The 26,869-nt window shown below is 40.8% G+C and overlaps 1 protein-coding gene and 1 long non-coding RNA gene across 2 annotated transcripts in view; one reads left to right on the top strand and one right to left on the bottom strand.

The window, feature by feature from the left end:
- stk10 (serine/threonine kinase 10) overlaps window positions 1-24,344 on the bottom strand; it is a 32,094-nt gene extending 7,750 nt beyond the window's left edge. The window contains exons 1-9 of the mRNA XM_027158899.2: window positions 23,904-24,344; window positions 14,803-14,967; window positions 10,213-10,261; window positions 9,290-9,439; window positions 6,854-6,926; window positions 5,434-5,628; window positions 4,943-5,024; window positions 2,111-2,248; window positions 316-828 (exon numbers count right to left, since the gene is read on the bottom strand). Coding sequence (XP_027014700.2) covers window positions 316-828; window positions 2,111-2,248; window positions 4,943-5,024; window positions 5,434-5,628; window positions 6,854-6,926; window positions 9,290-9,439; window positions 10,213-10,261; window positions 14,803-14,967; window positions 23,904-24,050 — 1,512 coding nt within the window. The 5' untranslated portion in view covers window positions 24,051-24,344. The remainder of the gene's footprint in view (window positions 1-315; window positions 829-2,110; window positions 2,249-4,942; window positions 5,025-5,433; window positions 5,629-6,853; window positions 6,927-9,289; window positions 9,440-10,212; window positions 10,262-14,802; window positions 14,968-23,903) is intronic.
- On the top strand, window positions 20,088-26,525 carry LOC113650507. Its single transcript, XR_003442436.2, has 3 exons — window positions 20,088-20,354; window positions 26,095-26,211; window positions 26,288-26,525. It is a non-coding gene; the product is annotated as an uncharacterized LOC113650507 (long non-coding RNA).
- The last annotated feature ends 344 nt before the right edge of the window (window positions 26,526-26,869 follow it).

Below are 26,869 nucleotides of genomic sequence, written 5' to 3'. Positions count from 1 at the left end.
TGCAGTTCTGATAGAGTTGCAGCTGCAATTCACAGGTTTATATTAACTTGCTCCCTGGAAACCATTATTGTTTCCATAGTAACGCCACTTCATTCACAGGTACGACCGACACTGCAAATAGTAAGCAGGTGGCTATTGAACATTTATGGAAGGAGTCTCCAGTGTCAGAGCCCCAGGACTCATTCTATGCAGTGTCGGTCAAATTTTTTTAGTCTTATTAATTTCAAGAGATAGAAGACAGACTGTCTATAGCAGATCTGTATTAATACATTAAAGCTCATAAACACACACACACACACACACACACACACACACCTGTGCACTGCCAGAGCCACTATCTCTATGCCCCATGGAGCACAGGCTGATGTCGAGACTCTCTGACGCCTGACTCCCCGAGCGACATTTGTTCCGTTCCCCATTAGCATGAAGCAGGACGTCTGGTTCCTGTTCCGCCGCCTGTGGAGGCTTTTCACACACGCTTTCACTCCCCACCACCAGGGGGAGATCTGGTGTTACGTGCTCATTCTCGGCTTTGCCCTCTTGCCCCTCTCGGTCTTCCAACTGTGGTGTTTTGAGGACAGGGGGCGGTGAAGCCGGCAACTCACACTCGTATTCCAGAGACTCCACCCCTTTTCCTTCTTCCTCTGACGTCGGCGTGCTCTTCCCGTCCTCGATCCCAGAGTCAGAGCTGGAGGGTTTGTCTCGATCCTCATCCGAATGCTTTTTCTCCAGTTTCAGGGGCTCCGAGTCGACGGGACTCTCAGGGAGAGGCGTTTGGTCCCCTTCTAAACTCGTCTGACTCGTTGCTGATGGATCTTTTCCCGGAGGCTGCAGGAATAAATAAATTTAACTTGGGTTAAATCTGGAAGTGGAGCGAACGAGCTTTAAAAAGGGGTTTTAATACATCTAACTTTTTAAAAAAAAAAAAAAAAAAAAAAGCTTTCATTTTTTATTTGACAAACTTTTCATCAACTTTCCATCATAAATTAATTTGCATTCCTTGTCTTTAGTCAATAAAAATAAAATTAAAAAATGTGTAATTTTTTAAGAGCTTAAAATTTCCAAAACTTCGGACGTCTTTCATAAAAGCAGCCGATCCGAAGTCTACAGATTTTTATTCCTACATGCACTTAATTTTCTTCCTGATTTTTCGAACCCCTTTGTATTACTCCGACCATAAAAGGCTGTTTAAACGACTTTAAGGACATTTAATAAGCCGGATTAATTATTACACTTTTTATCAGAAACAAGTGAGGGGAAAAAAAGTGTTGCTATCGTTTTATTTTGTGTGTAAGTCAGGATTTAGCAGAATGAGAAAGTCAGCCAGATTTAAAATAGAGCTTTATACAGAGACGCCAAGTCGGGTGGGACAGTGAGCACTAAGTCAGCCGGAATAGGTTACAGGAAGTGTTACACAATTGGTGGGGGGGGGGGGGGGGGGATTACACAATGGGGAGAGAGAGAGAGAGAGAGAGAGAGAGAGAGAGACAGACAGACAGAGAGAGGGAGAGACAGAGAGAGAGAGACAGACAGAGATACAGAGAGAGAGAGAGAAAAAGAGAGACAGACAGAGAGAGACAGAGAGAGAGACAGACAGATACAGAGAGAGAGAGAGAGAGACAGACAGATACAGAGAGCGAGACAGAGAGAGAGAGAGAGAGAGAGAGAGAGAGAAAGAGACAGACAGACAGACAGAGATACAGAGAGAGAGAGACAGACAGACAGACAGACACAGACAGACAGAGAGAGAGAGAGACAGAGAGAGAGAGAGACAGATTTATTTTACACACTTCTTCTAATTTCCCCACTGCTCTTGCCAATATAACTAACTGTTGACTCAGAACTCAACAAGTAAAAACAAACCCTAATCTGACCTTAACGTAATGTCTAATTCAGCACCAGTTTGTAGTCAGGATCGTGTAAAGAAACTGTAATCAGATACCACGAGTCCTGTAGGTATGACATGAAGACATGAAGTCCCTACATACAGCTTTAAAGCTTTGTCCCAGCTGATGCAGCAAACCCTGTACAGTCTGGAATGTAGACCATTGAATAGACCTGTGTGTGTGTGTGTGTGTGTGTGTGTTAACAGAAAACGAAAACCACTTACAGCTGTGATTTCGTGATTCTCGTCCTCGTCCCCTTCCTCATTGCTGTCCTCTTCTAGCTCGTCCATCACTTCAGCTTTAGCCTCAGCCACCAGCTCCATCAGGGGCCGATTTGTGTTCACTGAGCTCACAAAGGGATGCTGAGAGACACAAAGAGGACACAAAGAGGACACAAAGGGGACAGGGTTTATATCAGGAACATAGTCAATGTCCCAAACCACAGCCTACACGTGTGGCCTCATCCCAAATGCTGATGTACCGTCCAGCTGAAATTCCAAATCACTCTCTTATGTGTAGTCTAGAAAGAAACTTCTAGTTAAATAGCACTATATTAAAAGTCGTGTGTGTGTGTGTGTGTGTGTGTGTGTGTGTGTGTGTGTGTGTGTTGAGCAGAAAAACACTGGTGACAGTATGTGGGCAGATCCTCCAAGAACTCTAATAAAAGGTTTAATAAAGTCAACACACAATTGTCCATAACACGCTGCCAGAAATTGCCTCGAGTCAGCAGTTTTAACTCAAGGTGTGAAAAAAAACAACAACAAGAAGAACAACAAGGCTCAGTTGGTACACAGGTAGGAAGGAGAGGAACACACACACACACACACACACACACACACACACACACACACACACACACACACACACAAAAAGCTGTGAAAGCAGAAGTGTAGCGGAGAGAAGGAAAATCATGTTCATTCATTATTCATCCCCTCTGCACGCGCACTAATTGAATGAGTCCAGCTGGTGAAGGTGAAGCTCACGTATGAGAGGAACATAATGAGACCCACAGGAACCCTGAATAAAGGTACACAGGAACCCTGAATAAAGGTACCCAGGAATATAAGATAATCATGGATCCAAGCCCCCATCAGACAAATGATCAGGCCATCCTTAAAAATATTCTTGTTTGCCGTAACCCGACCGACCGTCAATTTAGGACCGACTCAATTTTATTGAGTTAACGGGTTTTTATTTTATTTATTAACGGGTTCGGGTGCCATAATACAGTGGTCTCCAACCCCCGGGCCGCGGACCGGTACGCCGAAGGAACATTAAATTATTCCCATTTTATTTACTGTGGTGTATTTCTCTCGGGATTGTGAGACTTTCCATGGACGAGAGGTTAACCGGGAGCTGAGAGACGTCACCTAAAGCCGCACCGATACCGCGCATGCGCAAAATATCATGATATCGGGCCGGGTTTAGGTGACGTCTGGAGCCGAGCGGCTGCGAGCGGCAGTGGTGTTGTAGCTTTGGTGGAGAGAGAAGGTGTGTATCTTCTCTCTGTTCACCGGTACTTTGTCATGTTTAACAGTGCTTGGTGTACGTGTATATTGTGTTTGCTCAAATTTAACCCACAAATTAGCAAAAATGAGCACGAAACAGACGTCGTTAGGAAGTTAGAAACTCTGCCGGTGTTCTGGATTAAAGTCATGGCGGAATACCCTGAGATTGTCACCACAGCACTTACATCCCTATCGTCATGTCCGACATGCTATCTGTGTGAAGCGGGGATGTCTCCTGTTACCCCAGATGGAACCGTCTCGTTGTACAGAAACAAGCTCAGGGTTCTCATTGGTTTAGTGTTGTAGTGAGTTAAAAAGGCATGTTTAAATACAATTAAAGTAAAATTATTCATTTTAATTTAATTGTATAGCCGCCGAAGGCACGGGGTGAAGACCCAGTCAGTGACGTCACCATATGCTAATTAGTTTAAAGTCATACCGACATCATCACCGTCACCAAAATTGTACTTTTTTTTAATAGAATATAAAACATAGACCTACCTACTGACCCTTTTTTTTTTTTACTGTTACTGCAAACCAAAATATTTTTAAGGATGCCTTAATTATTTAATTTTGTGAATTTGTTTTACTTTTAGTTTTCAGAGCTACAAATTCAGCTTCTAATAGGAATCATTTGTAACCGGTTTAATGGCTGCTGTTTACACGTCGAGAGGAAACCACATGATTACTTCCTGTTAGCCTTCCACTGCTTTCTCAAACCTCAATCTAAGCCACTGCTTCTTGGCTAACAAATTAAGTCGTATTTCTCTCTTCTCTGGCATGAAAGGAGCTCTTCTTCGGTTCTCCATCTGAAGCTGATGTAGATAAACAAGTCATAGAGGTTTATGGCAATAAACTGTTTGTTATAATATTCTGCTCTCAGCTTTGTTTAATACTGACTGAAGCAAAAAGCCACCTGATCTGTTAACATGTGGAACACGCTGACGACAAAAGTCTGACACAAAACCTTCACGTTTACACACACACACACACACACACACACACACACACACACACACACACACACACTAACCATCTGTTATCCTGCCCCACACAGTCCTGTTAACACTACCTTTACAAAAGGTACACACACACACACACACACACACACACACACTCACTTGTGCGCGCACACACACACACACACACTGCCTCTTTCAGACAGTAGCTACACAGTTAACAGTAACTGCACCTCTTTACTCCACCTCACTCACTTTATGCTTGTAAATAAAACAAAACAAATCGAAAATTGAAGAAGAAAAAAACGGTGAAAGATTCCTGATATAAAAACGAGTAAAATCCAGTCTGTGTTTCCTTTCATCTTTCCTTTCATCTTTCGCTCCTCCTCAGAAGCAAAATATGCAAATTACCGTCATTCCTTCCATGATCCGAACCTAAACAGGAAATGATGATGCCCACTGTAACTGAACCCAAACTGGTGTCTGGGACTTAAGCACATTGACCTCATGACCCACCCCATCCCCCATACAGCAGTGCATGAGTTTGTGTAATAGCACCTCAGTTTAAAGGGAGTAACACCTCACTCACCTCGAGGAGCTGAGAGGCCTGTGGACGTGACTCAGGGTTCTTATCCAGTGCTCGCTTCAGGAAATCCTTAAAGTTGTCCGACCTAACACACACACACACACACACACACACACACACACACACACACACACACACACACACACACACACACACAGACAGACACAGACACAGACACAGACAGCATAAAACCTTTCCTTCTGTTTCTCCTTTTAAGCTAAAGCTTTAAAACTAAAGAATAGATCCAATGGCACAATGTGTACGTGTGCATGTGTGTGTGTGTGTGTGTGTGTGTGTGTGTGTGTTATTTTATAGACAAATCCCAAATAATCTTTTGATATTAACTGCATGAAAACCAAGTTATAAAGCAGAGTCATGATGTCATGATGGTTAGCTAACGCTAACTACATAGCAAACCACTGCAGGTTTTTGTAAACAAGGCTTTGTGTTATTCAGCATCGCACGTGTGACCTCAGTGTTTCTGGGTGTCTCACCATTTGGACGGCTGATCCAGCGTAGGAGGCTCAGACTTGGCGATTTTCAGCAACACTCTCATGGGGTTGAGTTCATGGTGTGGAGGTTCGATCTGAGCCAGCTCGATCAGCGTTATTCCCAAAGACCAGATGTCTGCTTTGTAATCGTACGGCGCGTCCTTCGTGGTCTCACACATCACCACCTCAGGAGCCATCCTGAACAGACACAGTGTTGATGTTTAACACACAGCATGGGCCAATAATACTAAATACTAATATCAACAGGAAAAAAAAGACACAAAAAGACTAGACAAAAGCACAGAACAGGGACAAGGAAGAGAAAAGAGACGTAGAAAAAGAAAATAAATATGTAATTGTGTAATCTATCCTTTAGCTGCTTCGTTTAAATATAAGCACAACTGTTTATAATTATTCATTCATCCATTCATCCATCCATTGTCTACCGCTTATCCGAACTTCTCGGGTCACGGGGAGCCTGTGCCTCAGGCGTCATCGGGCATCGAGGCAGGATACACCCTGGACGGAGTGCCAACCCATCACAGGGCACACACAGTCTCATTCACTCACACACACACACACACACTCGGACAATTTCCCAGAGATGCCAATCAACCTACCATGCATGTCTTTGGACCGGGGGAGGAACCCGGAGTACCCGGAGGAAACCCCCGAGGCACGGGGAGAACATGCAAACTCCACACACACAAGGAGGAGACGGGAATCGAACCCCCGACCCTGGAGGTGTGTGTGAGGCGAACGTGATAACCACTAAGCCATCGTGCGTACAAAAGTGCTTTTAAATCTCTATCATTGAAGGTTCACTAGGCAACTAGATTATTAAAATAAATAAATAAATAAATAAATAAATAAATAAATAAATAAATAAATAAATATCTGCCTATTGCATAGTGTTTATTAATTTTTTTTCCAGCTAGACGTCTTAAATAGACTAAAAAGTGTTCTTTAGTCTAATCGCCATGATCAGATATTTTTGCACACACTTTTTTTTTTAACCCCATCATAATGATCTGTACCGATTTCTCTCTCCTCTTGTTATTTTTTCTTTCTCCGCTGGACCAAAGGTACACAGCTGCTTTTTTTCCAGGAACCAGAGATCAGATTGCGCAACCTCTGTCAATCAGTGTTTAAACTGAAACGTCCCTTCGAGGTGAGACGACATACCCGAGGCACACGTTTAGGTTTTATGTTTTTATAAAGTTTAGACTTAAACGTTTAATATAATCAGGGAGACTTTTAGTCCTGTGACGTTTTCTTTTGCTGAAGCGTACAAGAGTTCAGGTGAAACGACATCGAGTTCAAACGTTATCAGACGACAGGTGAAACAGGAAGGTCAACGAGCGGCGGCGGTGAGACGCATCGTAAACACAGATACGGCGTAACACGCTATAACGGCACTCACCAGTACGGCGTCCCGATGAAAGAGTCTCTCCTTTGCAGAGTTTTGGCGTTTTTCGCCGACACGCCAAAATCAGCTGTGGGAGGGGTTTAAAAAGTAAAAATAGAATAAAGTTTGAGATTGAGGCATGAGATGGAAATATGCCATAAAAATAGATTACACAATCTTAACCGAATGATGGGTATAACACTGTATATGAAGCATAATAGCCTGCGATTTATTCAAGTTTATTATTCATTCATTCACTCGTTCTTTTTCTACCGCTTATCCGAACTTCTCGGGTCACGGGGAGCCTGTGCCTATCTCAGGCGTCATCGGGCATCGAGGCAGGATACACCCTGGACGGAGTGCCAACCCATCACAGGGCACACACACACTCTCATTCACTCACACACACACACACACACACTACGGACAATTTTCCAGAGATGCCAATCAACCTACCATGCATGTCTTTGGACTGGGGGAGGAAACCGGAGTACCCGGAGGAAACCCCCGAGGCACGGGGAGAACATACAAACTCCACACACACAAGGTGGAGGTGGGAATTGAACCCCCAACCCTAGAGGTGTGAGGCGAACGTGCTAACCACTAAGCCACTGTGCACCCTCAAATTTATCAATTTATCTTAAATATTTCATTATATAAATGAAGGTGAGCTGCTAAATTTATTGGACATACATCATGAAATCATAGCGCAGTGTTTGTAGCAGGAGCGTGTGGCTTTAAGCTCTTTGCACCGTTCGAGTTTGTGGAAACAGAAGCGTGTTTTGTTCTCTACTGCTCTTGGCCTGACATTTTAAAAAGCCATTAACTTGAGCGTATCGCTTCGGCCGCGTCTCAAACCGTATCGGTGAACACTTTAGTTTTGTCTTTAAGCTGAAATTCAACCCTGAAACAAGAACAGCGATGAAAATTATATCTGTTGTCGAGCTTACGGTCCAGCCGCACTGTGTGCTGAACATTATCACGGAACAGCTTGTCATGTCCGAATCGTTCCTCATCCACACACTGCAGGTTTAGTTCAAAAAAGGTCTAAAAAAATAATGTGTGAACTTTTCTGTCCTCAAGATGTCAGAAAATGGACATTTACAGCTTTTTACAAAACAATTGACACTGGAGACTCCTTCCATAAACCTTAAATAAAATTGTTTATCATTTCATCATCAGCGGAGAATCCGCTACGATATAAAAATGAGTGCAATCTAAACCTGTAACGGCATCTTTGTTATTATTATTAGGGCCCGAGCACCAAATGGTGCGAAGCCCTATTGTTTTTGCTCGGGTTTATTTATTTATTTATTTATTTATTTTCACGCACATTGGCCAATTGGGATCCCTTAACATGCTCGTAAACTCTTGAACTTTGGCACACGTGTCAGAGTCGGGCGACGCCAGGCTCAGGCAAAGGCTGGAATACGGGCGTGGCAGGGGGGCTCTGTAGCGCCCCCTGTAATGAAAAAAACAAACATTTGTGCACAGATCGGGCAATTATGTACGCACATGTACAAGAGTCGGTACGCATATAGATCTCATCGACCCGAACAACTTTCACGCTCTAAACTATGAGCTCCGCCCAACAGGAAGTCAGCCATTTTGGATTATTTCATAATTGCATGCAGTGAACTTTTAAGTAGTCCTCCTAGGGAATTCATGTGATTGACACCAAACGTGGTGAACATGATGCCGAGACGTTGCACTTGTTAAATCCTGGAAGGATTTTTGTATCTCAAACGGTGCTGCCATGGCAAGGCGACGAATTTATGGCGAATTCAGAGAAAAAGGAAGTGTCTAATATCTAAGCCAAAAAATGTCTTATTGTGATGACACGCGGTGTGTGTGTTCGGCCAAGGATTCCGATCGCATCGATGTGCCTATTGTGAGTCCCGCGTATAGCGCCACCAACAGGCCCCAGGAAGTGTGTCAGTCACAAAGGTGGATTTTTTTCACAGTTGCATGCAATGAAATTTTAAATGCTCCTCCTAGAGGATTCATGCGATTGAATCTAATGCGAAATTGTGAACGGATTTTTGATCTCAAACGCCGTTGCCATGGCATCGTGTCAAACTTTACTTTTATTTCAGGCATATTTAAGGCTTTTGGCGTGTTTAGAGTAACTTGAAATTTGACACATACATCACATTTGTCGGCTGTTAAGTGTGGACAAGAAGGTCAGACAAAAGGTGCGTCTCTTAAGTGGCTCACTAGCGCCCTCGTTTGTCTAAAATGTGGGGTTTCATTTACCTACAGTCCCCAAATGGGTCAGTAACAACGTAAAATAGTCCACTGATATTTACCCACTTGCCCACCGTGCATTGTTTTCTGGGAGGCACCGTATAGCGATAAAAAAATGTGCGAGGGCCGCCATCGCTGCTTGGAGCTATATATATTATTATTATTATTATTATTATTATTATTATTAAACAGTAATATACAGACCGAGTTTGATGTCTCCATCCAGCATGAGCAGGATGTTTCCTGCCTTCAGGTCTCGGTGGATGATTTTCATACTATGCAGGTAAACCAGAGCCTCGAGCATCTGCTTACAGACCACCTGAATCTGCTTCTCGGTCAAACCTCGCTCCAACTCTGAGACGAAAAAAAGAAAACTGCAATTTACTGTACAAATCACAAGAAGTCTGTCTGAGCGTAAGGATACGAGGACAAAATTAAATACAGGAAATAAAAGCATGAATAACTCCTAAGTCCTGGGTGATGTAAAGACACTAAATCTACTGATCTACATCATGAATGAAAGTCTGTATAAATAAAGTGAATATTCCTGTAAATGGAGCCAGAAAAGTTCCTCAAAGCTGCTATTCACGTCGTTTCCAGCCGTGGCCGATATACAGGATGGAGTCAGACGAAGGCTGTGTTTGTGCAGCACGTTTTGGCAGCCATGATGTTTATTTAAAGGTTTCAGGGAGCCAGAATTACAGAAAAACAAAAAAGTGTTTAGTTCAACAAAAATATGTTTTAATGAACGCTCCATCGCTCCATCTACAGGTGGATGTGCTCTGCTAAAGACGTGTCGGAGACGACCGTCGGCTTTTTATTAGCTTTACTTTGTTTATATATAAATAAAAAGAAATGTGTAGAATATATATTATATAAAATAGTAAATATATATATAAAAAGGTTTCATAAAGATTAAAGACGACGGATAAAATATCAAACTCTTTAAAAGTCCGTGTCAGATTACGGTAATGCTCTTAATTATCTTATATTATTTTCCTGAACCATGTTACAAAAGTGTGTAAAGTTACTGTTCATGAAAAGATAAATAGATAAATAGATAAATAGATAAATAAATAAATAAAATAAAATAAAATAAAATAAATAAATACAGTTGAGATTCTTACCCAGCATGATGGCATCTACAGCTCCACCTGGGCAAAACTCTATCATAATCTGTGTGTGTGAGAGAGAGAGAGAGAGAGAGAGAGAGAGAGAGAGAGAGAGAGAGAGAGAGGGAGAGAGAGGGAGAGAGAGGGAGAGAGAGAAACAGAGAGACAGATAGAGAGAGAGAGAGAGAGACAGAGAGAGAGAGAGAGACAGAGAGAGAGAGACAGAGAGAGAGAGAGACGGAGAGAGAGAGAGACACACACAAAGACAGAGAGAGACAGAGAGAGAGATCAGTAATGCAACACTTATGAAATGACTTTCATACCCCACCTACTTTAATTTGCCCCTATTACCTATTTGCCCCCGTCACATATTTGTGTCATGATTTTTATACATTTTTCATTACATTTGCTTTATGAACCAAGTTCTCAGTTGCATCATAGAAGCTATAAAGAATCACCGTCTCACCAGAGACCTGCACTACTGTCAGGGCCGCGGTGGTAGGAAATTAATCAACACCTTCTTATCGATCACAACCCAGAACTCAGAGAACATTAATGATTCTAAAGGAGTCTTAAGGGGACTTTTATTTTGGAGAGACATTTCTGAGCCGTGGGTCATGACTCACTTGACCCTTGCTGACTCCAGTGTGTGTCTCTCTCTAGTTTCCAACACATCTTAATATTGACCTTATATGCAGCAGTGTGTGTGTGTGTGTGTGCTTGCACCTTATACACAGACTTGTGTGTTTCCATGGTAACCTTTAGACTGCTAAGTGACCCACAGAGAGATTTAATCATCAGTATGGTAACTTATAAACAGCACAAACTAATAAATATTAGATTATCAGAATCGGAGAGTTTCAGACTGAATACTTGAGATTGTTCGGAGCGGAGGTGGAATTTTTAACGTCAGTATGAATAAAGAGCATTTAGGAGGAAGAGAACAAACTCTCATTCTTCTCCTCCTCCATCACTCCATTCAGATAAAGGCCACTGACTCGATGCAGGGTGACGTCTTAAAACCCTTTCACACCAAACTCACGACAGGAAAAATGCACATTACTAAACATTTCTACACACTACTGCAACACTTCTACAACATTTCTGCAACACTACTACACACTACTGCAACACTACTACACAACTACTGCAACACTACTACACACTACTGCAACACTACTACACAACTACTGCAACACTACTACACAACTACTGCAACACTACTGCAACACTTCTACACAACTACTGCAACACTTCTACACAACTACTGCAACACTACTACACACTACTGCAACACTACTACACCACTACTGCAACACTACTGCAACACTTCTACACAACTACTGCAACACTTCTACACAACTACTGCAACACTTCTACACAACTACTGCAACACTTCTACACAACTACTGCAACACTTCTACACAACTACTACACACCAAACTCACGACAGGAAAATGCACATTTCTACACACTACTACACATTTCTACACACTACTACACATTTCGACACACTACTACACATTTCGACACACTACTACAGAGTGCCACTAACGTGACATTTCACTTCAGTTTACTTTTTCAAATTTCTCATATTATACTTTTATCATTTTAATATTTGCAAAATCACCCTATTCATTTGCTCTTTACCTTTTCTCTCTATACACCAGCCTTAAAAACAACAAGCGGGCATTTAATAGTGTTTATTCCCCCCCCCCCCTTCCCCTCCCCCTCCCCCACAATCACTTCACTGGTTTTCTTTCCTGCTCAGATTCATGTAATATTCTGGATGACATAAATGCCACTAGACTGAGGTCATGGTGAGGAAGGCAGTACAACCGGTACACACACACACACACACACACACACACACACACACACACACACACACACACACACACACACACACACACACACACACACACACACACACAGAAAGATGTTACATTTCTTCAAGCAAAACAAAAACTGGTTGGACAGGAAAGAAGAGACCAGACAATTTGGCGAGTTAGTTTCTATCACACCAGAGAAAGATCCAGAATTGAATTCAACACACAAACTACTCACAGAAGAGAAACACACACACGCGCACACACACACACACACACACACACACACACACACACACACACACACACACACACACACACACACACCGTTGATGTTCATCAGCAGGGTACAGTAGGGAATCAGCCCTCTTCCACATACACGAGTGCTCAGACACACGTGACAGAAGGCAGAGAGCGCCACACGTTCGTGGACTTGCTGTCAGGATGCCAACGTGCCGTCACTCAGCAGCCCGTGTTATTTTTACTGTACTACAAGCTGCTAAGGCTTCGTGGCCCAACATAACCACATAGCTGTGTACATATCAAACCTACACATCTAATCACAAATCAATCAGTCTTCACACTTAAAAATGTAAATTTACTTGTGCACAGAACACGACTTATGGGTTTATGGTCCGATTTTTACAATAATCACTAAAAACAAAATGTTGTTGTGTTTTTCAATTTGTTGTTGTGTCTAAATCACTAATCAGTAAGATTAGCAAAAGATTCCTTTATAACATCTCAGCTGATCGTGTGTGTTTTCATTATTTTTTGGCCGAGTTCCGCATTCACACCCAAACACACAGGATTTTTATGTCAAGGCACAAGGAATTGTTTCAGCAACCAAGTGTTTAAGGGCTTGGAGTGAGTGTGTGTGTGTGTGAGAGAGTGTGTGTGTGTGTGAGTGAGAGTGCGAGTGAGTGCGAGTGAGTGCGAGTGAGTGCGAGAGCAAGCGCGTGTGAGAGCGAGCGAGTGTGAGAGCGAGCGCGTGTGAGAGCGAGCGCGTGTGAGAGCGAGCGCGTGTGAGAGCGAGCGCGTGTGAGAGCGAGCGAGTGTGAGAGCGAGCGCGTGTGAGAGCGAGCGCGTGTGAGAGCGAGCGCGTGTGAGAGCGAGCGCGTGTGAGAGCGAGCGCGTGTGAGAGCGAGCGCGTGTGAGAGCGAGCGAGTGTGAGAGCGAGCGCGTGAGTGTGAGAGAGTACAAGTGAGAGAGTGCGAGTGCGTGAGTGAGAGTGTGAGAGAGTGCAAGAGCAAGTGAGTGAGTGTGAGAGCGAGTGAGTGAGTGTGAGAGCGAGTGAGCGAGCGAGAGCGCGCGAGCGAGAGTGAGAGTGTGAGAGAGTGCAAGAGCGAGTGAGAGCGAGCGTGAGAGCGAGCGAGTGTGTGTGAGAGTGCGAGTGTGAGAGAGTGCGAGTGCGTGAGTGAGTGTGAGAGTGCGAGAGCGAGTGAGAGCGAGCGAGTGAGAGAGCGAGCGTGTGTGAGAGCGAGTGAGAGAGTGCGAGTGAGTGTATTTATTTACTTATTTATTTACTTATTTATTGAATGCAGTTTTATGGTAAAGTTTAATGTTTTATTTTTAACGTAAGATTGTAGTTTGATTTAATTAAAACGATAAATACTGTTGATGTATTTTTATTAGTGTTTTCAATTATAAACAAACATCACGTACATTACAGAAACATTATTTTTATTATTTGTCCTTCTCCTGAGCTCACGCTCGTCTTTAGTGTTCGACATTATAAAGGTCACAAACGTGTCTCAGCTCGGCTGCGCTTTCTGTCCTTTCCCTCGTCGTGTTTATAGAGAGAACTGTGTTAAAGCGTCGCTGGAATTCCTGAGGAAATGAAAGAGGTAAATTTTTCTCACTGTGATGTCGGTCTCTCTCTCTCTGTGTGTGTGTGTGTGTGTGTGTGTGTGTGTGTGTGTGTCTGGACGAAGCGAAGGTTTAGTGCCTCTGTAACTGTGCAGCTCATCAATCAATATAAATATCTTCGCTTGTTTCAGTCTTAACGAGCAGTGTAACGATGATGGTGATAATGGTGATGAGGTATAAGGGAAATAAACCACATTGGTATTGTTCACATTATAGTGTAAATAATTGTTTAAATAAATAAATACAAAAACATTCTGTAATGTTTATCAGGTTGTGTGGGATTACAGACATTAAGAGCTGAACTGAAATCTAAAGGTGGATTTACAGCTTGGATTTTTTATTTTGTTACTCACACAGATGAGTCACTTACTGTACATGCGTGTGAGTGCTCACACACACACTCTCACACACACACTCTCACACACACACTCTCACACACACACTCTCACACACACACTCTCACACACACACTCTCACACACACACTCTCACACACACACTCTCACACACACACTCTCACACACACACTCTCACACACACACACACCATAATGTTAAAGCTTTCTTTAAGAATGCAAGTTTCACTGCATATCAGAGTGATTTCCGTAATATAAATAAAGAATAAATAAATAAATAAATAAATAAATAAATATTGGCTGATGCTCAAAGTTTAGAGATGCATCATGAAAAAAAGTGGCTTTTAAAGCTTAATAATTTACAAGTATATTAGTATTCAACTTACTGTTCATTTAAAGAACAGAATTAAACTTAGTGATATTTAAGTTTAGAAGTAAAAAATGTTTATTAAATGTTTATGGAAGAAACGTTCATCTAGTGTTCTGCGACAGGTTCTGGTGTGTTGGTGATTAACTGCGGAGGTTTTACACGAAACCCTCAGGCTCATCTTACCCATAGCTTCTGATCGTAGAAGAAGGCGTCGAGCAGTTTGACGATGTAACGATGGTCGCACGTAGCCAAGATGTCGATCTCTATGATGTAATCCTCCAGCTCCTCTTCACTCTTAGTCTCGATCACTTTGGCAGCTGCCAGGATGCCCGTGTCTTTGTTCTGGGCCTGAAAATTTAAAAAAAAAAAATTTTAAATCATCACAATTTAAAAAAAAAAAAAAAAAAAAACAATCAGCACATTTCCACACCAACGCTAATGTTCATGTTCATGTTTCACACGAAAACACTAAAGCTAAAGATGACACCATGACACAAACGAGTAGGATGCATCAGGACAGGCTGACGATGTCACCGCACACCGGCACCATGACGACGACGAGGTGACGAGACGCCATAAGCGTTTAACCTTGTTAAAGAAGTGCAATAACAGAACCAGAGATAGCACAATATCAGTACTGATAACGAAACCGTAAGCGTCAGACAACGACGATAATGATCAGGTATCATGTTCAAAACTGCTAGGCTTTAAAAATGGCCTCTTTTTAAGTACAAATAATTTACATTAAAAAAAATAGAAATGTTTTAAATAAATGTCGCCATAAAAATAATTTCCAATTCCTGCTCCCATCTTATTTTTCCCTCCGAGATCTGATACGTTTCCTCTACCGTCTCATACACAATTCTGTTTGCTGTTCTTACATCAGCCCCAGATACTGACGCCAGGTAGCCGATGTACACGTTTAGCCTCAACACGTGCTGCTTGTGTTCTGCTCCTGTTCAACGAGTTTCTTCTGTGAGCGACATTCTGACACGGTCATAATGACACTCGTACGGTTCGGGCGCTTCAGGCTGTTCCACTTACTTAAATCTAAACCAGGACCATACAATAGTTTCAGCATTAAGAGAGAAATTTATTTAAACTCATTTAAATGTCACGATTTAAGTCAAACGTTAGTTGGGTTTATTTATTTATGTTTGTGTTTGTTTGTTTTTGTTTGTTTCATTTTAAAATTGTGAGAATTATCAGACATCCGTCTGTTCTGGCTCGCCGTAATAAGTACCAGACTGTCACAAGGACATACTGTAGGTTTTATCAGTTTTCGTAAAGACTTTGTGTCTTTCGCTTCGCTAATCTTTTTGTGCTGAAGCAGCGAATGTGTCAAAGAGTAACTCCTTTTCACACCACGCCCGTGTCGCTGCGGTCACAACATGACCTGTACACCATTTTATTCTATTCTTACATTATTTATACATATTACTGATTTATATTTCAATTTGCACATTTTCCCCACTGTACATACAACTGCATTTATTATATATGTGTCATGTCGTGTCGATGTCATTCTGTTTGCACTGTGGTAGAACAGATTCCTCGTATGTGAAAACATACTTGAAAGACCTTTCTGATTCTGATTCTGATACCATCACTATTATAGAAAATCAGGAAAACAAACAGTTTGAACTGAGATGCGACAGGCCTGAAGATCCGGTCCTGCTTTAATCTCACAGAGGTGCCAATATAATTAATTTTACCACAAAAACAGTGCATCAGAAGATAAAGATGATGCAGGTCATCTTATGTACGTGAGACAGGGTGATAGTGATTACCTCGGTGTGTTACCTTGACCAGCGGTATGAAAGTTATGAAGTTTGGGGTTAATTAACTGGCTCTGTTTCATTCATAACTGAGCTGATCACCGCTTTAAGGAAAAGACAAAGCATCATGAGATGTCGTCATAACGCCATGATGAAGCGCATATACATAAAGAACAAGTATGAAATATTCCTGTGGAAGATGAGGGATGTTATTTTGACAACAACGACAGTCATGCTCTGGATGTTAAAAACGTCATCACCCGAGTGTCTCCTTTACAATGTCCTGACTTCAGTCCACTGCATGGCCACACACACACACACACACACACACACACACACACACACACACACACACGATTAAACCTCTCTCACTCACTCATTTCCTACCGCTTATCCCGCTTCTCGGGTCACGGGGAGCCTGTGCCTATCTCAGGCGTCATCGGGCATCGAGGCAGGATACACCCTGGACGGAGTGCCAACCCATCACAGGGCACACACACTCATTCACTCACACACACACACACACACTACGGACAATTTTCCAGAGATGCCAATCAACCTACCATGCATGTCTTTGGACCGGGGGAGGAAACCGGAGTACCTGGAGGAAACCGCCGAGGCACGGGGAGAACATGCCTTTTTTTTTATTTGCATGAAATAAAATCTTCAGATGAATGGGGTATTTACTTTAAAAGCAGAACTCCTGAACATCTGTTTAATGTCATCAGAATCAGAATCAGCTTTACTGACAGGTCTGTGTTCACATGCGAGGAATTTGTTTTAGTGACAGAAAGCTCCACAGTGTAACAGAATGACGGCAGAAAGCTCCACAGTGTAACAGAATGACGACAGAAAGCTCCACAGAGTATCAGAATGACGGCAGAAAGCGCCACAGTGTAACAGAATGACGGCAGAAAGCGCCACAGTGTAACAGAATGACGGCAGAAAGCGCCACAGTGTAACAGAATGACGGCAGAAAGCGCCACAGTGTAACAGAATGACGGCAGAAAGCGCCACAGTGTAACAGAATGACAGCAGAAAGCGCCACAGAGTAACAGAATGACGGCAGAAAGCTCCACAGAGTAACAGAATGACGGCAGAAAGCTCCACAGAGTAACAGAATGACGGCAGAAAGCTCCACAGTGTAACAGAATGACAGAAAGCTCCACAGAGTAACAGAATGACAGAAAGCTCCACAGTGTAACAGAATGACAGAAAGCTCCACAGTGCAACAGAATGACAGAAAGCTCCACAGTGCAACAGAATGACAGAAAGCTCCACAGTGCAACAGAATGACGTACACAGTGTAGACAAATCTGTATGTACAAATGTGCAAGTGTGAAAAAATGTGCAATTGTACGTTTGTATACAAACTCAGGACGATCTGGAGGACACAAAGCCTGCATGTTCACACAGAGCTCATGTAAAGACGTGCGAGAGAACACAAAAGCCCCCAGTTAATCACCGACGCTGGAAAAAGTGGGAGGAAGTGAGAATTGTGAAAGTTGCAACCACGTTAAACCCATTTCCGTAGGCCTGAGCTCTGAGACGTCCTCTAACCTTCACACACTACTTCAGTTTCAGTATTACAGATAAAAATTGCGTAAATAATGTTTAACAGGATGAAAAACTCTAATAACTGAAGTTATAAAAGTTATAAAAGCTCAAATGTAAGAATCTTACACATGACTTCACTCATATACCCATATATTACTGTTATGTTATTGTCATTCATTTTTATTATAAACATTCATTACTAATTATTAAGTTAGAACCAGTTAGTTAAAAAAAAAGGTAAAAAAAAAAAAAGTAAAGAACGATATTTTATTCCTTAAAAGTTTTTTTTGTTTATCAGTTTGACTTGAAGCCGTAGACGAGCATCAGACTAAACAGCGGCTCCGAAGGGGAAAAAATCTGAACAAACACAGAAGCCTATCCCTGTGTTAAAAAAAAAAAGTAAAAAGAAAAGAAAAGGAGAACAGGAAGTTCTCACAGATCAAACCCGAGAGACTGATAACACAACAACAGAGGGACGAGGCCGAGCTTGCAGCACGTTCTCTAAAATACGGTCGTTTATTATAGCTGGTTAAAATGAAATAAATTCTCAGATCATGATGATTTTTTTTTTTTAAACGAGTCCCTATAACGGTTTAAACAACACACACACGCACACACACGCACACACACAGGATGATAAACATACACTAAATACATCACAGTTAGTGTCTGTGGGTTTCCCCCAACATGTAGCTCGAATGTACGGAGATAAAAACGCCATCATGCTCAGTTCAGTCTGTAATTACAGAGTAACCTGTGATGAGCCTTCATCATTATTAGTGTTATGGTTAGTTGTGTTACTTTTTTTTCTTCTCTGTCTAGTTAATAATATAATAATTTAAGTAGTAACATTACACTTTAACCACAAATTAACAGTTTCTTCAATTCGGGGTCCTAACTACTCGACTGTAGTCGATCTGCTTCCACTGAGAGCTGACAAACTTCCTGTAGACATTCTGCAACCACAACACTTTAATGTCATTACCCCGACTATACACACACACACACACACACACACACACACACACACGCACACAGATCAGCACCCCGTGTAAACACTCCAGGCTACGAACGCCACATCTTCTCGAGTAGCCGAACAGCCAGATATACACAGTGTGAAAAGTTAGCAGCCGTTTTTGTACGGTGACATAATGACATAAGGGAAAGTATTACCTAATTAACAAGATGCTATAAGTAAATATTACAACGTGTGTGTAAAACGTGCGTGTTAACATTTTCGAGACTCCTTTCTCAATGACGACCCTGAAACAGAGTTTTGTGTCCGTACGTCTAAAGATGTCCTTTTATATTTACTTGATTATTTTTGTTTCAGTTATTAAAATAATATGGAATATTACCCATAATATTACCCATGATTTAAAGGGATACAGGTGTAGAAATAATGATTGTATATGATAATAAAATATATATTTTTAAATAATAACTTTTCAACACAATTTCAGTTGAAAATCGAAAATTTCTTTTGGATATATATAAATAAATACAAAAATACAAAAATATAAATATATAAATATATAAATAAATAAATAAATAAATAAATAAATAAATAAATAGGTGGAGAGAAAATGCACAATTAAATAAATTAATAAATAGATAACCAAATAAATAAATAAATAAATAAATAAATAAATAAATAAATAAATAAAAATAGAAAAAAAATACAAAAATGACTATTAAAACACAGACACCGTACATAGGCATGTTATTAGTCATATTACAGCTATAATAACAACGCCTTCGGTTTCTTTTCTCCGTCTCACTAAAACGGACTTCGGTGTTGTCGCATTTTTAGTTTCCAAAATGAGTCGATTGTTAAATATAATGCGTTATATTTATTTATTTATTGTGTTTGTTTGTTTTAACTCCATCTTCACCATTAAATATTTGGTTATACTGTTAGATTTGAATTATTTTTATTTTATGTAAAACGTCATGATTTGACACTAAATCCAAGATTTTCTTGTACTTTTTGGAGAAACCCTGAAGCTCTTGGAGAAGGAGAAAGGAGGAGATCTTTATGGAGTGTCACAGTTTCAGTTCTCTCTCTCTCTCTCTCACACACACACACACACACACACACACACACACACACACACCCCATGTAAATGTCTTATCACTTATAACCAACACGTCTGAGGCGCAGCGATTAACCTGCGTCTTCTGTCAGCGACATGTGATTTCACCCTCTACAGACCACCGTCCTGTCCTTTTAACAGTTTACTCTCTCTCACAAACACACACACACACACTCACACACACCTACGGCAGCTCAAACAATCAGAAAAAAACACCTATATGCTTCTTATGTTCTTCACCTGTAGTTGATGTAAGAGCTGTTAGTCTCCAGAAAAGGAACAGAGACAGACAGACAAAGGCCAGGTGTGTAAATAAAAAATATTTATTATTATTATTATTATTATTATTATTATTATTATTATTATTATTATTATTATTAATTATTTGTTTATTGCAAATACGACAAAATGCAAATGTTACATCTTGAGCACTTATTTATATTATAAATAATATTATATTAATTATAATAATTATATAAATTTATACTTAGCAATATGTTGCTTATGATTTTCTGCAGATGTTCCAGCTGTTCTGAGTTTGTTCTGTTTGTTTAAAATGATTTAAAAACCACAGGAAGAGACGCGCGACTCTAACGCGCGACTCTAACGCGCGACTCTAACGCGCGACTCTAACGCGCGACTCTAACGCGCGACTCTAACGCGCGACTCTAACGCGCGACTCTAACGCGCGACTCCTGATTGTACGCATCGTGTTAAATCTCACCTACAAACTACTGTAGCATTAAGTCAGAATTTGTGTTCTGAAGCCTCACGCTGCGGCCGTTAGCTGTTCGAAATCGTTAAGAATTTACGTACGCGTTTGTTTTTACCGCATACTACACGTTTACCAGCAAATGACGGTTTACGGTGTTTACTGTGAACTAACTCAAACTTGAACAAGCTTAGATAGTAAACAAACCGAATATATACCGCTTTAACAAAACTAGCTGTATCATGATCCACACACTTAGATGAACTAACTAACTTTAACCATGTAAACGTGGGCTTATGATGTGTAAGTGAAGGCAGTCACGATGTCACACCGAGTCGTGTAATTATCATTCCAGCCAAACCCACAAACTGACTGTCTTCCTCCCGAACAGTTAATCAGGGATCTCCGCTCAGTGCAGGAAGCTCATGGAGATATTAATCCCATTTCATGTGTAATCTCACCCCAGATCTCCAGGAATTTGTAGAGTAGTAATTACTCTCCGGGGTAAAAAGGTCTAAACACAGGAATACAACAATCCTGCAAAACTGCACATCAAACATCAGAGGTGGGAAAAATGTACTTTATGTTAGTTAGACTTTATTTCGGAAGACTCGTACTTTACTCCAGCGATCCAAACCTCCAGCGATCCAAACCTCTGAGAATTTCTTCTTTTTTTAAATGAGTAAGTCAGATAAAAACCTTAAAAACACAACATAAATATAATCCAGAAGAATGTTTAATACGTCATTACGGTACACGTGAAACGGATTCAAATTACATTTGGTAAATGATTCCTATTTCCCTGATGATCGATTACTAAGTGGACGTCCATGACAAACAGGTTTGGTGTACGATGGTGTACGGGGAAGTCGTGGCCTAACATTCACACTGCAGGTAAATCTGATTTTTTGCATCGACATTCGTCACAATTATGTGCCGGCGAGGACGCACACGAACGTGACCACACCTACAAAACGGATCAAATAATCAAAAGTCGCCCTCGACATCTGAAAACACCGCGTCTCTGTGCTGCCGTCACACACACATTTAGAAAGAAAAGTGAAAATGCTTACTTCCTCCATAACCTCGCCAACTTTAGCGAGACGGCGTGCTATGTGTGACGTCATCATTATCGTTCGTTTGTGCACGCGGGTCAGTTCGAAACAGCAAACGGTTCAAACTGGTATCTGATAGGCCACATTTTAAAAGGTGATGTGAACAGCCAAACAAAAAAATCAGATCTGAGCAAAATATCCGAATTGAGCATTAAGACTTGCAATGTGAACGTGGCCTTAGAGAGTTTGTCTCCTAACCCTAAGGTTGTGGGTTCGAGTCTCGTGTGTAAAAATGTAAAATATATTTAGACAAACAATCACAACATGTTCAGCTGACACTAAAGTTCTGTAGCATTATTTTAGTCCTGATATCTGCTGAAACGTCATGATGTAGGGAGGAGACGTGTGTACAAACTGCTGTCTGAAGATGTATTTAATGACTCACTTATTACCCAAACTGCTCAGGAGACATTACAGTTTATCAGGTCCAACTACTATTAATGGGAGAGTCAGCTGATTTCTGCCCCCCACCCATCTGACCAGTTCATTGTTACCCTGACACACCTTCCCTTCCCTAAGCTGACTTTAATAGCTCTGTATTTTATTATATATTTATTTTAGTGTGAGGAGTTGATTATTTTGTTTTTAGCAATGTTTTGACCTCTTATCATATTAAGCATTACATAATGACATACATTAAACACTAACTTTACGAGTCATGTTCTGACTGTATGGTGCGTTCATACAGAACATATCACAAGATCCGTAGATATCGTATCGCAAAGCCGAGTATCGTTAAGTATCGCGATGCTGCTCCCCTCAGAAACATTACAGTCATACTGTATAATGAAATAAAGTATCGTATTGTGAAGTATCGTGAAGTAAAAGTAAAGTATCGTGAAGTAAAGTATCATGAAGCAAAGTATCGTGAAGTAAAGTATCATGAAGCAAAGTATCGTGAAGTAAAGCAAAGTATTGTGAAGTAAAGCAAAGTACCGCGAAGTGAAATATCATGAAGCAAAGTATCTCAAAGTGAAGTATTGTGAAGTAAAGTATCGTAAAGTACCATAAAGTATCATAAAGCGAAGTAAAGTATCGAGAAGTAAAGCGTCACGAAGTAACGCAAAGCGTCACGAAGTAACGCAAAGCGTCACGAAGTAACGCAAAGCGTCACGAAGTAACGCAAAGCGTCACGAAGTAGCGCAAAGTATCGTGAAGTAAAGTATCGTAACATGATGTAAACGTAAAGTATCGTGAAGTAAAGTATCGTGAAGTAAAGTATCGTGAAGTAAAGCAAAGTATCGCGAAGTAAAGTATTGTGAAGTGAAGTATTGTGAAGTAAAGTATCGTAAAGTACCATAAAGTATAATAAAGCGAAGTAAAGTATCACAAAGTAAAGAACCGCAAAGTAAAGCAAAGTATCACAAAGTATCGCAAAGTAAAGCAAAGTATCGCAAAGTAAAGCAAAGTATCGCAAAGTAAAGCAAAGTAAAGTATCGTGAAGTAAAGTATCGTAAAGTAAAGTATCGTGAAGTAAAGCAAAGTATCGCGAAGTAAAGTAAAGTATTGTGAAGTGAAGTATTGTGAAGTAAAGTATCGTAAAGTACCATAAAGTATAATAAAGCGAAGTAAAGTATCACAAAGTAAAGAACCGCAAAGTAAAGCAAAGTGTCACGAAGTAAAGCAAAGTGTCACGAAGTAAAGTATCGCGAAGTAAAGTAAAGTATCGCGAAGTAAAGTATCGCAAAGTAAAGTAAAGTATCGCAAAGTAAAGTAAAGTATCGCAAAGTAAAGTAAAGTATCACAAAGTAAAGTAAAGTATCACAAAGTAAAGTAAAGTATCACAAAGTAAAGTAAAGTATCGCAAAGTAAAGTAAAGTATCGTGAAGTAAAGTATCGTGAAGTAAAGTATCGTGAAGTAAAGTATCGTGAAGTAAAGTATCGTGATGCTGCTCAGATACATTGCGATGACACAGTGTGTGTAACAGGCTTGATGACAGCACCAATGCAGTTAAACTGGTTTGTACAGTGTGTGAAGGAGGAAAAAGTCTCGTGTTAAATAGCTGACAGATGAAACTAAACTCACCTTATAAACTTTACCGAAAGCTCCATCTCCCAGTTCTCCCACAAGGTCCCACACGTCAGCCGGGTTCACGTTCCTGTGGACGTGTTCGTACTGCTTCACTTTCTTCTTATCGGACGGGAAACGGAAGATTTTACCGAACAACGACATGCTGAATAAAATCCGAGTAACGATGAGGGCGTTTAAAGACGAGGCGAAGTTTGTGTCGTGAGGCAGCTTTTACTCACACAAACTTACCCCACGGTGTCACAGCAAACTTCATCGTCACCGTTTAACAACAATATATAAAACGTTCTGTGAGGAAAAAAAACAAACGAGTGAAAATAAACACGACGCAATTCGAGAGAAATGAGCTACAATGCTAAAGGACGCATCCCGAGGTACACGAGACAACCTGCTAACGTCTCGCGCCCACCTGAAGCTCTCACTATAATACTGTCCACAACTCCAAACCACGCCCCTCCTCTCAGAACACGCCCCGCCCACCTGTAGCGTCTGAAGCAATAAAACTGTCCACAACTCCAAACCACGCCCCCTCCTCTCAGAACACGCCCCGCCCACCTGAAGCTCTCACTATAATACTGTCCACAACTCCAAACCACGCCCCTCCTCCCAGAACACGCCCCGCCCACCTGTAGCGTCTGAAGCAATAAAACTGTCCACAACTCCAAACCACGCCCCCTCCTCTCAGAACACGCCCCGCCCACCTGTAGCGTTTGAAGCAATAAAACTGTCCACAACTCCAAACCACGCCCCGACCCTCCTCTCAACACACTCTCCGCCCACCCTACCCAAACCACGCCCCCTTATCTGTGTAATGGGGTGGAATATTTTATTTCATCATTTCAATATTTAGTTATTATGATCTTTAGTAGATAAAGTTTATTATTATTATTATTATTATTATTATGTATGTATTTATTTATTTATTTATTTATTTATTATGTTAATCGATGAATATTTAGAATATTAATTAAAGAGGCAAAACAAAATGATTTAAAGTGAGATAATAATGCAGGATCATTTACACATCTCTATGTTTATAGAAACTTCTCTTTTTTGGTTATTTAAAATGATTTTCTTTTATTTCCAGAACGATATTCATTTAAACATTTAATTTTTGGTGAAAATTAAGTAAACTTTACGTTTTATACAAATCGATACTAAAGACAGTTTTAGTGGAAAAACTGCACAATATCGCCATCTTGTGGTCATCAGTTGAATACAGACAAAAACATTTCTTCTAAAACAGTTTTGTGCATAGAACAGAAAAACTCTTGAATGCTAAAGAATTACATATACAGTAAATTGAGTAAGAAATGTATTATTAATAAAGAATAAAAAATAAAAAAAAACTAACTAAGAATGAAATAAATATTCTCAGCAGATCGTTGATGCATTAATATTTGAACAGAACTAACAGATGATGCTTTCTCTCAGATGATGTCCAGTATCCATACTACACAAACGGGGCCAAGAGCCACTGGTGGGTGTGAGTGTGGGTTTGGGTGTGGGTGTGGGTGTGGGTGTGGGTGTGGGTGTGGGTGTGGGTGGGTCCTCCCTAAGACACTCATGTGAGTGAGAAAAACTTTTTCTTTTTCTCACGCAGCGGCCACTCCGGATGCAAAAATGGGAAATTGCGCACACACCACACACACACACACACACACACACACACACACACACACACACACACACACACACACACACACACACACACACGCCACACACCAAACACACACTCAACTATGTGGGCTGCACTGATCTGCATTAAATACACACACATGTCTACAGCACAACCAAATCCTAATGATTACGTGTTGTCTTACACATTCAGTCTATTGCTGTTTTGCACAATTCATAACAATAACTCACATAACTGCTGCTATTATAAGTCTAGACATGTTTAAATACAACCCTCTTGGTCAGAATACTATAGTTTTACACAATGTACTACAGAATATACAGTATGTACACTAGTCGGCGCTGTTTTGTGTATTAACTTTTTGTATTAACTTACTTACTTAAAGTCCTTAGCTCTGTGTTGTTCTACAGGATGTAGGTCTGATTTTGTTCTATGTGGCTCCACGGTCCTGGAGACATGTTGTCTCATTTCACTATATACTGCTTCGGCTATAAATGGTTGAAATAATGACAATAAAAGCTTCTTGACTTGACTCATGTTTCTGCTCAGATCTCCTGTTGGATTTTAGTCCATCTGCTGAACCGAGCTGTTCTGCAGTACATTCCTGGATCGTCATGTCAGGACCTTGTAATCTCTCAGATCTCACCATGTGTCACCAACCTCCAGGTAATTCTAGACTGTCCTTCTCATGAAGGTTTCTCCTTTACAACATCTGAAAGATTTGTTCTTTTTTTATTTACAGATACAGTGTTCAGGTGTTTGTTCAGTTCCATACCATTTTAAAACTGAACTGAAACTCACTCGTGTCATGACGTCTGCCTCTGTGCCCCACACCACCCCACTGCTACTGTTCCTCCACAAACGTCCTGTAGCTACTGCATGAGATTTAAAACACTGATGTTCATCCATAAAGCCAAAAAAGTTTTAAAAATAAAAAAGTACTACCAAACCAAAAGCTTTTAGACTGAAGTGTTATATGACTCGTGATCATTCACACTTGAAATTCATGTGATTTCTGTAAAGCTAAGCAGGTTCTACCTTTCAGCTTGGGTGAGATGAATCACAATGTGAGTTAATGTGGAGAATCGTCAGTAGATGTCGCTGAACGCTAACGTGTTCTTTGGCATGAGCTCCTCAGGCACGATGACCTAAAAGCTCTAATTTAAGACTTTCTCAAGGTCAAGCCGAGCTTCAGAGTTCACTCTGTTCAGGTAGACACACGTGTTCAGAAAATATTCCAGCAAACAAGGACACAAAGGACTCGAAGAACCTGCAAGTGAAAAGAACAGATAACACGATTGTATGAGAACAAAAGGTCAAGTCT

This window comes from Tachysurus fulvidraco, chromosome 21, assembly GCF_022655615.1.
Source record: "Tachysurus fulvidraco isolate hzauxx_2018 chromosome 21, HZAU_PFXX_2.0, whole genome shotgun sequence".
Taxonomy (NCBI): domain Eukaryota; kingdom Metazoa; phylum Chordata; class Actinopteri; order Siluriformes; family Bagridae; genus Tachysurus; species Tachysurus fulvidraco.
This window is presented reverse-complemented; position numbering and strand designations above follow the sequence as displayed.